Consider the following 16105-nt stretch of genomic DNA (forward strand, 5'->3'; position numbering starts at 1 on the left):
GCACGGAGGGGGAGCTTCCCGAGATTCCAGCACGCGATCCAAGTATGAATTCAGCGCACGCGAGGAAGCCCGCAATCCTCAATCAAATTTTTCTCCAGGAAAAACAACCTTGCACAGTGACGTTGTTGAATTCTGAGCAGAGGAACCCAGGCGACGGCAAGGAGAAAAAAAAAGTCAACGCATTTTGGCTCTGGACGGAACCATACAAACAACAGTGACACCTGCTGAGCATTCTTTTTTTGTCGCCTTGGTCCTCTCCATCGCGCATGTATTCTGTATAGGCGCGAAAGGAAACAAAACTAGGCGAGGAAGCAACACGAAAGAAGTGCGCGTGGAGGTGAAGGAAGGAGGTGCAAATCAGAAAGAGGGGAGCAGCATACACATCGTGGAAACGAAACCGGAAGGCTTCGGCCTTGTTTGCGCGCTGTGACTGGAGAGCATGCAGTCGCGGCACCGCTGAAGATGCGCCAGCGTGGACCAGTAGCCCCTGAATTCGCAAGCGGATCAGCAGCAGCGGGCAAGACGCTCTTTCCCAGCCCTCCTTTCTCACGTATACAGCTTCGGTCGCGAGAGGAAAAGCCGCGTACACAGCAGGAGCGCGATGCTCATGCGTGTGCGGGCGTGTGCCCGGCGTGTCGACAGCGGGGCCTTTACTCTGAGCGCAGGGATTCGTCAAGTTATGTTCTCGCGACGAGTGCTTCTTTTTGTTCACCCCGGAAGGGTCGACGTCGTTTCGCCCAGCAGCGTCGACAAGCGTGGCGCTCTCTTCCACAACCGTGCGTTTGTTTCTGCATTCTGGTTGCATGCTCTAGCCAGTCTGTTGCCATCGCCCCCCTTTTTTGTTTTAGTTTTTGTGCTGGTGCTTGACGGGTCACATACTGTATGTACTTCTTCCTCCCCCTCAACCCTTCCACTCACCCCAATTGCCGCAGGAGCAGCATACCGTTTGCTCGTTCACGCTTGCGTCGCTTCACGCGTAATCAAATATGCAAAGTTGCCGAGGCGTTTTGCGGCGGCGGCAGCCCAGCGACGACTGCGGCCTGTACCCGCGTTGCGAGGCCCTTCATGACGTGGTGCACAAAGCAGCCGTGGCGTTTGCGACGAGGAGTCTTGCTTTCGGGCCCTGCACGGTCCGCTTTAGAAAAACTCGTAATCTTGGACTTGCGTGCCCAGCATCCCTCGGCCCCGGACTTCTCCTTACTGAGTCTTGCAGCGACGTGTGTTAGCAAAACGACTGAGAGGGAGAGAGACCAGGAGGGGAGAGAGAGAGAACGAAAGCGAGTCGTGAGACGACCGCGCGGCTGGATGGGGACTGCCGGGAATGTATACGCACTGAGGAAGACCGCCGACGCTCTGAGCGTGGACAGATACGACGGCTTCCGCCGACAGCCCCACCGCCTAACCTTGTAAAGGAATTATATATAAATTGTCCTATTCTTACATCTCTCTCTCCCTTTCTGTCGCTCTCTTGGAGTGCTCTCAACAACGCCGCGGCTACGTGGCCAGATGACCAAAACGTGCACAAAGGATCGACACGCTGCACTGGTCTCTCGCATTCGGCACGAAACGAATTCGCTTTTGGCGCTGCGCCTCGCAAAGGCAGCGTCGGCAAATCGAAGGCTCTAACATCGAAAACGGGTGCTTCGGTAACCAGCGCATGTATTTTGTTTTATTGATTCTTATTAGCTTCCGTAATTTTTATCCTTCGTTGACCCATGTGGAGCCCGCACCTATGTTACCACTGGGAAAAGCCAGGGACAGGTGATGAGAAGTGAATAGAAGACTTAGAGAATAATTTTACGAAAGGTGGGGGCCCTCTTTGCCCTCTGATTTTCTTTCTTGCGGTATGTACCTACGTTGCTCACGTAAATTGATGCAACGAGAAACCCCTGAATGACGCTCCAAGAATGATGTTGTTCCCGAAGAAATGAAATTCAGCGCGAACTACCGGATTTCACGACGCCTACGGCCTTCTAGGGGACTCTTCCTGAATTCGGAACACACAAACTTATATACTGAAGAGCAGGGCACTGAGATCGAACCGGGTTTTCAGGAAGCAGGTTTAGTATATTCAAAGTTATATCTATAGTAAGAAAGACACAACGACATAATATCTTCTGCCTCATATATGAGGTGAGCTAATAGCGTTGTTCTTATATATACTTTTACGCTTTTGTTGTTTGATCAATAAAGAAAGTTCACTTACCCAAAGAATGTTTCACGCTTTAGGACGAAGCAAGATGTGCGCATTTACAAAATTCTTAATCTCATTTGTTGCCGTAGGAGACGAAGACAAATTAGGAGAAAAGATTGGTGAATTTGCAATAAAAAATGGCAGATCCCACGCACAGTGGGAATCCATTATATGCGAAGCGCAATTGAAGAAAGTACATATGTCAGTTTGAAATCAGCACAACGTTGCGAGGCACATGGGAGTACGCAGTAAACACAGGTAGAAATCTTATTTGCACTTAGGTATTTTAGATAAGATTAAAGTATGTAGGTCATAGTCGCGTAACGACAGTATAGCACTAACGTTTGCAATACCAGCCCTAGCAGTGGTAGGCACGTAATATTTGTCGTACATCACTTTCATGTCATGATTATTGTGTTTGCGCCTGACATTTGCGTTCGTCATTCATTCACATAACGTAATACCAGATTTGGTGTATGTGAAGCTAGCGAAATGACCACGAATGCGCTATGAGCGTGGCATGTAGTCATATTCTCACATAACACGCATGTCATGATTATCATGTTTGAACGTGTTATTTACCTTCGTCGTCTATTCACGTCACGTAATACTAAATTTGGTATATGTGAAGCTAGCGAAACGGCCACGAGCGCTCTATGAGCGTAGCGTGTAGTCATAGTTTAAATGACACGCATATCATGATTATCATTTTTGGATGTGTCGTTTATAACGTTCGTTCCATTCGAGTCACGTAGTACCAAATTTGGTATATGTAAAGCTAGCTAAACGGCCGCAAGCGCATCATAAGCGTGGCAAGTAATCATGACTTGCATCACATGCGTTTCACGATTGCCACGTTAGGGCCTGGCACTTATGTTTGCCATACAGTCATGTCATCCCATACGATTTTTGCAATACGTCATGCGAAAAAAACCACCGCATGAGTAGCAAGACCATGACATGTAAATCATGACATTTATGACGTACATGTAATAATTATGACTAGTTTGTTATGCTCGTTGTACAGTCTTGTTACGCCATACCAATTTTGGTATAGATCCCATCATTGGAACAGCCGGAAAAGCTAAATGTCGTTGGCGGATAGATAGATAGATAGATAGATAGATAGATAGATAGATAGATAGATAGATAGATAGATAGATAGATAGATAGATAGATAGATAGATAGATAGATAGATAGATGGATAGATAGATAGATAGATAGATAGATAGATAGATAGATAGATAGATAGATAGATAGATAGATAGATAGATAGATAGATAGATAGATAGATAGATAGATAGATAGATAGATAGATAGATAGATACGTTCTAAGTCGCCAAAGTTCGCTAAGAAAGCTTCGCATTAAAAAAAAAGGTATATAAGCACAGACAATACCAATCGCTTTTAGTGAATAAAAAAAATATGCGGATGTGTGCCTATCCTTAGGCGTCATTGAATAGAGAAAAGTTTCAAGTATAGGCTTTTTTCGAAACCGGATGGCCTTTCGTCACCTATATGGAGTTGCGGCAGATTGAACAGCTGGCTTTGAGCGTGCGTCGATTCGGCGTTCCGACTGTGGACTGGCAAGCACTTTACCCTAATGACAAAACTCACGCCAGCGTATCCAGGTAATTTGGCTAAAAAGCCGCCCACAAAACGCCAGTGACGGGCGTCGGCGTGAGCGCGCGTTTGAAGATATTTCAGAGGCACGCGCTTTCAGACGGATCGCACGGGAACACGGCTTGCCGGCGGCGCTTTGCCGGAGGTGCCCGCTGTGTTTCCTTTGAATCGCACTGGTGTTGTGGTTATCGAGATCACGGTGGCATAGACAGCGCGTAGCCTCAGCTGCCAGCGTGCCAAAACCGAAATTCTTTTGCGAGCGAGTGGGTCTGACGTTGCATGGAACAGCCGCGCTCCCTTCTGCCCGAGAAACCGCGCCCGTTCAATAAGCATAATTGTTTGTCGCAACTTGGGGAGTGCAGTTTCGCGAGATCCACTGCGTATAGTTAGGCTTGTAGTCTCCCACTAGTTACGCGTCGACTCTGCGGGCAAGCGGCCTTTCGCTGGCGTTCTGCTCTCGCTTTAATATGTACCAGCGTTTAGCTCGTATACATGCGAGCTGGAGCATGCCGAAATAACTGAAACATTTTTTGCATTATACCCGCAGTTTGATTTGATGAGCTTCCTACTTTTCTGAAGCGAGAGTGTATTGATGAAAAAAGCTTCCCATGTCTAAGTATCAGAAAAATGAGCCTGGACAACAACAAGGGAAAGAAGGGGGGGGGGAAGTTCTATATTAGCCTATGCAAATTCGCTTGCGGGGGCTCTCTTTGCACTGCCCCGTCACGGTAGTCTAGTGGCTAAGGTACTCGGCTGCTCACCCGCTGGTCACGGGATCAAATCCCAGCTGTGACGGCTGCATTTCCGACGAAGAATAAAATGCTGTAGGCCCGTGTGCTCAGATTTGGTGCCACGTTAAAGAAGCCCAGGTGATGTAAATTTCCGGAGCCCTCCCCTACGGCGTCTCTCTTAACCATATGGTGGTTTTGGGATGCTAAACCCCACATATCAATAAAACATCAATCTCTTTGTGCACTAGGCGGCGATGTGAGCGCTGTTGGCGTACACATCAGTTCTCTTCTAGGTATCACACCAGGTACGTCGGTCTCCGGAGGTTCTACCTTTGCGACATTGTTCAGACGTCATGAGTGCTGTACTGTGGGTAATGCATTGACTTTATCCCGAACAAGTGTTATGCCTTCAGTGCCGTAAAAATTACGACTGGACATGCAAAGAGTGCTTTTTTCAGATTTCTGCTAGATGACAAGCTACGCAGAAAATGGATGCGTGTAATTCCACGAAACAACTTTATTCCATTGCAGTACTCTAATTCAAGTTATCTTGCAGAATTTTCTTATATTTTATAGTGCTATTACAAGTACGCAGTGCTTCAGCTTCAAATAGTACATAATATTGGTCGTGTTGATGAAAGGTTGGGGATAAACAAGTATTTGTTTATTTGTAGGTGTGCGAGCTGCACTTCGTGCCTGAAGGCATAACACAAGAGAATTCATACATTGACGGAAAATGGGGGCTCATGGTGGCTGCACCATTGCTCAGTCCTGTCAATTTTTTCAGGTATAATTCCGTCGAAATTTCCGAGATGCTCAGCTTACTTTTCATAAGACTGAGCAAAAATAGGAATCCCCGACTGCAAGCCAAAATGGCTGGAAGTGACAGCTATCTTGAAAGCACTTGCAGAATCAGCGGAAACATCTCGCCGTGAACAAGACAGATACAGTACAGTGCCTTGCAGCTTAGCTCTCCAGATAAGATGCAACAATTAAACGTTTTCGCACTGCATTGAAAGCCTATAGTAGGGGAACAAAGCTCTCAAACGAGCGCCAAGTGGTGACAGACCTCACCGTAGAGCTAATAAGCAACGACGAGTCGTGAGATTCGATGTCTGCGACGACGGACACTTTTGCGAACCGGTGATGAAGTACGCGCAGCGCTAGCATTCTCTTAAAATAAATGTGTCGCAGAATGTATGATGAGATTTTCGTAGCTCATTTTAAATAATAGAGAGAGCCCAAAACGCTGAGTAAGAAGTATATATCCCTTGAAAAGACCTTTCCTGTAAATAAAGTTTTTGAAGAAGCATGTCATCCTATCCTCATTTCTGAAACGCGATCTTTGCCACACAACCTGTGCTGACATTTTATCTTTCATATATTAAATATCTGCCAATTAGTTTCCCGACATGCTTGCAAGCGCAAGCTCGAGATGAGAAATGTGAAGAAAAAAAGGACATTTTTTGCCCTAACGTCAAGTATAAATGAAATAAACACAAACGCAGCGCTCTGTTTGTTTACTGTGTGCTTTTATTTTTGTTGACTTTTGTGGACCCACATACATCTTTTTCTACTTAGTACTGCACAATATATATGAAGCCATAATAGCAAACGCTCGTTTCAAGGCACGAAAAGAAAGACGTTAGAATATGTGAGGTATTTAAACCAAAAACATTTTCGCGCTGTCACAAAAGGGCCATGGTTTTGTCAGTTCTACGATGCGCGCAAAAAATCTACACAAAAAAGGAAGACTACACTGCCAACGTACGCTTAGTGCAGCGTGAATTGTCGGCCTGTGGCTACCCAAATTCCTTCTTGAATGCTGTCGAACGACAAATTGCACGTCCACAATTGCCCTGTGCTGCATCTCGTCAAGAGCTTGCGGGAACACCGTATATTCCCTCCGTAACGCGAACAAACGGCTGGCATCAAAATCCGCCTTTTCCATTTTCCTGTGCTGCCCTCTGCTGTATTGGTAGGGATTTGGTAGGTACTGGAAAAATTGGTACTACTATATAACGAAAGCCTTCGAGGTGTTTTACGACTTCGCCGCAAGGGAAGGGCGCACATGCGCCGTGGCATAGTGAAAAAAGTGAATTGTGCATCAAATACGAGATATGTCGACAGAGAATAACGCACTCATTTATTGTATATATATATATATATATATATATATATATATATATATATATATATATATATATATATATACATATATTCATGGTAAAGTAGGTCCGGTACGAACTAGAAAAGAAGCACGGGTGCACGTACAAAAAAGCAATTCCTTTATGACTAACGTTTCGACCATGGCAGGGTTTCGTATAAGAGAATGAAAAACATACAAGCCATATGCCGCTTTTAAGGGCCACTGAAATCGCAAAAAAACGCAAAAAAGTCAAAAGTTTCCAAACAAATGAAGGTGATGAAATATTTCGATGTGCCACCTCGAGTGACAAGTGCTGTGACTCGAAGCATGTACGAACGTAACGCCGTCGCACAGCAAACGTGTAAAGCACTAAAGCAGCATTTAAGCCGTGACAGGAAAACACAAGAGATTAGGGTATTTGTAGCAAGTTTGGTAGGTCGTGATCGCTTTTTTTTATCGCAATTCACCACATTATAGATGCTGCAGAACTGAGCAAATTATCAAACATTTTCACCCCTGTGTCTCTTGATGGTGATTGAATGTGCACCATGTGACAACCGCAGAAAATGTGCGCAATAAGGGGCAACAGACAAATATTACGATCGTGCCACGGAGAAGGTTTAGCTCATGTGAAATTTTTCTTAGCTAGAACGAGAGTCTTTCAAAGCATTGAAGTACTCTGCCATAACTCCGAATGAGGCACGCATGTGCTCCAGTCATAACATAGAGGTTACAGCTGCATGCAGCTATCAGAATGCCGAGTTGCTTTCCAAAAAGCGGAGAAGACGCTTGCGCTGTGCTTCATAGGGTTATGTGTGCTAAAGAGCAGTGTAAGTTTGGACAGGCAAGTCACAACAACGACGACCCGTTTTAGATGCAATCTTAGAGTGAATGAACTAGCAGAGGTGCGCACATTTCTCGAAGCAAAAAAATATATATTTCCATGCCGCATGCACACGCTAATGGCCATTTGATGCTTCGATTCGACGCAGATTGAGTTGTTTCGATAATACAAAAGCAGGCCTCTAGCTCACCGTTTGAGAAGGATAAATTTTTTTCGGAACAGCTATTTAGCATTTCGAAAGTTGTTGAAGAAGCTGCAGCAGTTATTAACTCATTTTGTTGAAACGAAAGTACAATAATAATAATAATTAAAAAAAAGCCGACGCGAAAGCTGTTGTGGTATTTGCGGGATCCCACTTGTCACCAGGATGGCTCCGCATGGTGGCGCCACGGTACGTCCTCGTCGCACCCAATAGAAATTATCTATTGAAACTTAGTCGCATTGTGGTTCTGCAGTGAGCTAGGCCGGACCCCATTATTGAGGCTTCAACGCTGCAGACAACCCATGCTTGCGACTGTGTTTTTAAGCTAAACAACAATTTGCCTTAACATCGCTGTGCTGGTCTGCCGCTCACAGGCATTCAAGCAAAAAATTTCAGTTTTCTTTTCATCAAATGAGAGGCCAATCTAAAGGGGAAGTTCTGTGTGCGCACTGCACGTGCATAGCTCACCTCGGTGTAGCGTGCTGACAGGTTGGAGCAGTGCGTCTCACAAACTCGGTAATACGACGCCGATTCGTCCAGGTCTTCGCAACAAATTCTGCGTAGTGAGCTCTGCGCACTGACGGCTGCTCCAATATCTTCACACACTGTCCAAGTTTGACTTTCGGCACCACGTGGAAGCCTAGCCGTTGACTATTTTCGTCGTTCAGCTTGTCATTTGTGCGTTTGCAGCAACCGTAAACCGCTCTGTTGATGATCGTTAATTTGATGCAACTCGACGAAGAATAAGGTATTGTTTCCTGGATGTTTTTACAAGTCCATGCTGCACGCACTGGTACAGGAAACTTCCAACGTTGCAGCAATGTGAATGCAATGCGCGAGGCCACGGAAAGCCAGAAGAAACCACAAAACACCCATCACACTGTAAGCACAGCAAACATCGTGCCAAGCATGGTCATCTACAGCATGAAAACCTCAAAAATGGCATCCGGTCTGGCGCACCACAACGTCACTCTGCGGCTGAGTTTCCTTGCATACTCTCTAAAGGTGATCGTAATTTCCAGCCGGAACCCCCAACTATGGCATCCCTCTTAATCAACTCGTGATTTTGGGACGTCAAACTGCAGAAATTATTTTATAATACAGTTTTGGTTTCGACTATATACCCATATAGCTGTAAATAAGCGAAAATGTCTTCCGTAGTTTGATATATTCAGTGTCATATTTCTCAGAACCTTAATCCAGGGGATATCGCACAGAGCGTGCAGGAAATTCGGCCACTCTGTTACAAATATGAAGTGGCAAAGTTTGCATGACGTTACGCCAAGGTAGTATATTTTGTGACATTAGGAATAAGCCATTTTATACTGTATATATTTCAAATGAGTACCCGCATGGTATCACCCGGGTGAAGAAAGGACAACATCACTCACCGACCACGACCAAGTGAAGTGTAGCGTTCCGCTGTGTGCCGCGGCTGATGACCACCTGGCAGACGTAAGTGCCGGTGTCCTGGAAGGCCAAGTCGTTCACCTTGAGCGTTGCTGGAGAACCGAGCACGCTGAAGTAGGCCCGCTGGCTCCAGTCGGAACGGGCCGCGTGCCGGCCCTGCATGATGTTGGTTCGGTGGAAGCTCTGGTTGCTCGCGTAAGTCACGCTGTACACGGCCATGGGGGAGTCGTCTTTGAACCAGTTGATGCGCATGGGCAGATCGTTGGCCAGCAGTGATTTGCAGGGCAAGTCGATCTGGCCGCCCACGTGCACGGCCAACGCCACGGGCTCGTCTGCAAATGGGCAAAACGAGCACGGTTGGTATAACTTTTTTTTGTATTTAGCAATTCAGTAACATTTATTATTGACTGTGTTTTTGTGAACATATCGGATTTTCAAGCGATGAAAACGTGACCTCGATAGTACAGCTGCTTTCAGGATCAGGAATTTCAATGGGTAGTACCACGTTGCTTTTCTTTCGGATAAATTAATAACGTATACTTGTTCAAATTTCAGAACAATAACGGATAATGTAAATGCGTTAACAATTTTTGAGAACGCAAAATATCACGTCACTTGTTACTTTTTTATTTTATTTCGATTGTTTTTGCCAACCACCTTTCAAGAAAAAACAAGAAAAAAACGAAGTAATAATTTCTACTGATTTTGCAAGAAAACAAAATGTACTAGTGCCATCCTTGGCCGTTTGTGCGTTTTCAATACGTATCAGAAAACAACCTTTCAGAAAGGTGACTGTTGCGGGCAGTGTCAATTTAAGGAGAGTTACGTATTAGTGCAGAGCAGCTATGTATAAGTATACACATAAATCACAACTGGAATTGCACTCATGTGTTTTTGAAGACCTCAAAATATGCACCTTACAATACGCACACCGCGATTGGAAACCGTTTGTTTTTTGCGCGTCCCTTTTTCTCCCTCTTCTCCCAACAAGATGAAGTTGCTTGTGCATACCGATGACCATTTTTATAAGTATTTGGCCTCCCCAACGTTGTCTGTTTTTTTTCCCGGTGAGGAGTTTCATAATGAACATGTGGCTGATCGCTCTATAAAGGAATCGTTATACCACGAAAGTGAAATGCATCAATACAGAGGTAGCTGAGCGTTTATTCTGCGTTGCTTCAGCAACAGCAACAAATCGAAAAGTCACGTTAGGAACAGCAAGCAGCTCGAAACTTGCAGCCTACAACTCAACCAGAAAGCACGCATAAAATCAGCAAAAACAGGATGAGCGCGGACTAAAGACTGTCACAGCTCGACACTTAAAGAGCACTCGCTGTTCAAACAGAAAGATCCACAAAACAAGTGCACAAGTATGCAGAGGACAAGCGTGAGCAACAGTAACAATTTTTCCTGCGTCGTGTATTAGCAGTGCGCTCCTTCCGTGAACGCGGGCGTGCCAGCGTGCGAAGTGACATGCAGCCTCTCTTGAAGTACGAGTCTCATAAGCGCGCGCAAGAGAGAGACCACGCTCCGTGGGGGCGGCGCTTCATGGAGGCGACAACCTTTGCAATGTGTCGAACGCGAGCCTGTCACGCCATCTCGCCACTGATAACGAGAACGCGCTCAAGTTTCGAAGCTCTGGAAACTCCCAAATGATGTACGGTGTATATAAATGGCTTGCCGTTTGCATTCCAGACAACGTACTCTTTCTGGCGAAGTGGTTAACGCCGCGCACTGAGAACTGAGAGGTCGCAGATTCGAGATCGCGCGACAGATGTTTGCGTTGTTTTTTTTGCAATTTCTTATTATTTATTTTTCAACGTCGCTTCCGTGGCTGAAGTACGCCAACGGAGCCATGGTGGACCCCGGCATAAAACACTTTCTTGCTAAGAACTCATTCATAAATATGAACTTGATGAAATTTTCGAGGATTCCTGCAGAGAAAGCACACTGCTGAAAGTTTCTCATCATGAAGTAACGGCAAAAGTAATCCGTGTTGCTTTTTTTTTCAGTAGCGGTAATGGGTTACCTTTCCTGTACGTGGGGCGGAAACGACTTTAGTTTCACAACGCAACTGTACACGGCGAGGCTCTTACGATCGCGTCCGCGGACAAAACGGCGCGTAGCACAATTTTCGGTGTTCCACACAACTCTGTCACCACCGACGCCTCTTTCATGTATACTAAGCGTCGCAATACTCGGCAATGACACTACCAACCTATTGCTATTCTCTTTTGTCTACACGACCTTGATATAGCTGTAATCAGCAGTTGCCCTAGGGATGGACGTTCATCCCTTGGACGAGTTTTGTTCGCTTAGTGTAAGAACAGTGGGGGATGAAAGAGAGCGAACGCACGCAAATGCGCAATTGTGTCCGAACACGACGCCTGCAGCCGCAGAACATGTAGCCGCGGTCGCCTTTGTCGCCAAATTTCGTCTTCACAGCTGTGAAAGTGCTCTGCATTTTTTTATTGATACTAGTAACCTGTTTAGTTGCTTTTCTTCGGTAATGCTTATGACACTGGATGCAAACACTTCTGTTCTACCATTATGACGGATTCTTCAAGGATAATGAAAACATTCTGGGCTGGCACAATTGTGACATTCCGTGAGTCAACCTATAGTTTTTGGTTCCGTCCTTGTTTTCAAGTGATTATCATTTCTACGCTACAAATATTTTTTTTTCTGGAATGAATCATGGTTTACTTTTTCTAATGCCCATGCTTTGAATCTTAATTTTGAGTTTCTTTTTTTTCATCCCCGTCCCTTATATTTGAAATACGACATCTTGTACGCTGTATAAAAGTCCATCTAACAAGACAATTATCACCGTCTGCAGTTTGCATAAACGAACAAAAAAAGCAATCTCTTCACTGCCTATACAAAGATGTTGGATTAGTGATGTTTTTATTTATTTACTTAAGCTTTTTTTGCCCATTATTTCCGCAAGCCACCGTGTACTTTATTCGAGCTTTTGGCACGCTTCATTTTGATATTTTAGCAGCAAATGTTCTGTGTGCACTCCAATCTTCTGCAAACAAGTATTACTTGTAGACTGTAATGGCGATGAGGCGCCTTGGGAAGCAATCAAATAATTGTGCTGCAAGGAACCATTTCGAACAATCTGTTCTAAACAGATCAGTGTCGTGCGGCGCGCATATGCCGGGGAGTCATGAGGCAGCAACTCCCAGGCAAACGCAAAGTCGCATTTGAATTTGGCTTTAATAGAGAGAGAGAGAGAGATGAAGATGCAAGGAAAGGCAGGGAGGTTAACCAGACGCACATCCGGTTTGCTACCCTGCACTGGGGAAGGGATAAAGGGGAGAAAAGAGGTTGCAGAAAAATGAGAAGGTACACACAATGACGAGCACACTCGGGGAGCACACACAGTCTACAGGCGGTCGCTCAGGTTTGTTGACTTAAAGTAAAGTAGCAGTGCTTTAGTTGCTTTCTGCGCAACTGAGGCAGATGCCCAAGGTCCTAGTATCTTCTGCACACAAAATGGTCCGGGGTCAAGTTGATTCAAAACCATCCGGAGCTGGCATCGCTGTGTGTCGTAGCAAGCGCAGCTGCACAGGACGTGTTCGATGGTCTCTTCAGCTCCGCAGTAGTCGCATGTAGGAGTGTCTGCCATACCAATGCGAAATGAGTACACCTTTGTAAATGCAACACCCAACCAAAGGTGGCATAACAGTGTCGCATCGGAGCGCGAAAGTTGTGATGGTAGCTTTAGTTTGCGCGAAGGATCCGGTTCATAAAATTGACACCTTTGGAAGCTGGTAGACGACCAGAACGTGCGTGTGAGATCTCGAGCCAGCAGGTAAAGTTGTCTTGCTGCATCATTCCTTGATAGAGGAATCGGGACTACACGAGTTTATTCATGGGCTGAGCGGGCTGCATCATCGGCTAATTGATTTCCGGTAATACCGATATCTCCAGGCAGCCATTGATATATAATATCATGCCCTCGTGCTAGAGCTTCATGATGGCAATGTCTTATTTCTTTTACCAGTTGGTCATGACTCCTCCTACGCATGGCAGACTTCAAACTCTGAAGCACTGCCTTCGAATCACAGAATATGACCCATTTTCCTGGACGTTCTTGAACGAGATATTGTAAAGCAGCCCTTATAGCAACAAGCTCTGATGCCGTAGATGTAGTCATATGCGACAACTTAAACTTGATTGTCATTTCTGCAGCCGGAATTACAGCGGCACCTGATGAGCTGCTGGACGAGACGGACCCATCAGTGTATATCTGCGTTCGGTCTAAGTACAACTCATGTAATAATAGATAGCAGTGTTGCTTGCTTCAATGCTACTCTGGAGTGACTGCTTTTCTTTTTGATTCCCGGAATTTCTAGACGTACTTGCGGCTGGTCGAGGCACCAGAAAGGACATGCCGTTCTCGCAGCTGGCGTATATCCTGATGGAATGCTGTTTAGGTGCTTGGCTATGACGTCTGAAAACGTAGCACGTGGTCTTCCGGAAGGTAGAAGGGCCAAGTGGTGGTCGGGGACACGGCTAGCATGTCGAATGTGCGCTCTGAGGCAATCCACAACTTCATATGTCCTGACCGGATGGTCTTTGGCAAGCATGATTGTGGCATAAGTAGAAGCGCATCGGGGCAGTCCTAGGCAGACACGCAGTGCCTGACCCTGCAAACTCTCCAATGAATGAATATTCGATTTGCAAGTGTTAGTCAGTACCGGCAAGCTGTAGCGCAATAGACCCAGAAATAGGGCCCTGTACAGCTGTAGCATGGAGGCCACAGAAGTTCCCCATGCTTTGCCGCACAAGAATTTCATGATATGCACAATAGATAGCAGTCTCTTCTTCAAGTACGCACAATGTTGGTTCCACGAAAGACTTCTGTCGATTATTATGGCCAGAAAACGATGCGTCCGTGCATATTTGACACTCTGCCCATTGATGTAAACAGGGTATGGCGTCATTGGTTTGCGTGTAAACGCCATCAACGCGCACTTCACAGTTGATATATTTAGGCCTTGTTTCTGAAGGTAGGCTGTTGTGAGGCTTTCTGCCCGCTGTATTTGTGCACGCACCTGAGGGCGAGTAACTGCAGCACTCCAGAGGCAAATATCATCGGCGTATATAGATAGGCACACCGACTTTGGCAGAACTTTCACCAGACCAATGAGGGCTACATTGAACAATGTGGGGCTTAAAACACCTCCCTGAGGTACTCCGCAGTAGGCGTAATGTTGGGCAGTTGTACCCTCATATGTTTGTACAAAGAAACCCCTGCCAGTTATATAATCTTTTATTCATTGAAACATTCGTCCACCAATGCCCTTTGCTGCGAGAGAAGTGAGGATGGCATCGTGAGCCACGTTATCATATGCACCCTTCACGTCAAGAAAGAGTGCCACTGATATGCGCTTGCGACTTTTTTCTTGTTGAACAAATGTCGATAAGTCAAGGACACAGTCAATGGAGGAGCGGCCCCGACGAATGCCTGCCATGCAAGAAGGGTATTTGGTGTATCGTTCCAAGTACCACTCGAGACGAAATAGAACCATTCTTTCCATCACTTTTCTGAGGCAGCTTGCGAGGGCAATAGGACGATACGCTGTCAAGTCCAATGGTGATATTCCCGATTTCAAAAGTGGTATTAATCGACTAATTTTCCATTCTCGGGGAACACTGTCGCTGAGCCAGGAGTTGTTGAAGCATGTTAAAAGTTCTTTTCTGGCTTTTTGTCCAAGGTGTCCCAACGCACTATAAGTAATACCATCAGGACCTGGCGATGACATGCACTTAGAAGCGACTAACGCACCTTCCAGTTCTTCCATGGAGAACGGAATGTCCATTTCTGGTAATCGCGTCTCAGCAACGATCACGGCGTCGATGCTCTCGTTCATAATATTCCCGGCAACTCTCGTGCAAAATTCTTCAGCCACCTCGAGTTCTGTTTTTCCATGATGGAGTGCCAAAGCTTTAAAAGGGTGCCGTTGTTGCGGAGAGGAGCGAAGACCACGAACTGTTCTCCAGATATATGACAGCGCTTTATGAGGGTCTAGAGATTCGCAGAATGCTTTCCAGCGTTCACTCTCCAGTTTGTAAATGCGTCGTTGAATCTTTTTCTGGAGCCGCCTTGCTTCCCTCAGATCGTAAATTGATCTTGTGCGTCTGTATCGTCGTTCAGCACGCCTTCGTATAGCTCGTAATTTTTCCAGTTCGATGTCAAACTGTGTTATTTTAGACGAAAATGGTAATTTACATATGGACGCTTGCATAGCTTCCGCTATGGTATTTTCCAGGCTGCAGGCGAGGCCTTCTTGGCAAGCGTTCTCAACACGCGATGCCAACATCGACCAGTCAGTGCCAATTGCAACACCGGAAGAGAAATTTTTTATGATACCATCTATCGTCACGTAGGTGGGTATGTGATCACTCCCATGAGTCTCAATATCGCAAAACCCCTTAACTTTGTGAGAGAAGCACCATGACACAATATCAGGTCAAGGCAACTGCTATACGTGAGACCCCGCAGATATGTGGGGGTACCATCGTTCATGATGGAAAGGTCGTAATTGGAAGCAAATTTAACAATGTTCCGGCCCCTGGCATTCATCCTAGTGCTCTCCCAAAGCATGTGATGGGCGTTGAAGTCACCGGTGATGATCCAAGGCCCATCGGTTCTCATTAGGATGTCTTTTAATCTGTCGCAGTCAAATCGCGATGACGGAGATATATATCCACCAATAAGCGTGAACGAAACTGCATTCTTCTTTACACGAAGACACATGTCCTGATTGTCGTCATTTGAACTTATTGGGTGCGAAAGATAAGTCAAGTCTGTGCGAATGTAAACAATTACTTTGCTGCGTTCTTCGCAAGCGGCTGAACAAAAAGCTTCATAACCGGACAATCTATAAGGCGTTGATACGTTTGGTTCACATATGACAAGTATAGGGAATTGATTGG

General features: G+C 45.7%; 1 protein-coding gene across 1 annotated transcript in view; it reads right to left on the minus strand.

The window, feature by feature from the left end:
- The window catches only part of LOC142775673 (synaptogenesis protein syg-2-like), a 575499-nt gene that overhangs the window by 261481 nt on the left and 297913 nt on the right, over positions 1-16105 (minus strand). The window contains exon 2 of the mRNA XM_075877314.1: positions 9136-9486. Coding sequence (XP_075733429.1) covers positions 9136-9486 — 351 coding nt within the window. The remainder of the gene's footprint in view (positions 1-9135; positions 9487-16105) is intronic.

Source organism: Rhipicephalus microplus, chromosome X (assembly GCF_043290135.1).
Source record: "Rhipicephalus microplus isolate Deutch F79 chromosome X, USDA_Rmic, whole genome shotgun sequence".
Taxonomy (NCBI): Eukaryota; Metazoa; Arthropoda; class Arachnida; order Ixodida; family Ixodidae; genus Rhipicephalus; species Rhipicephalus microplus.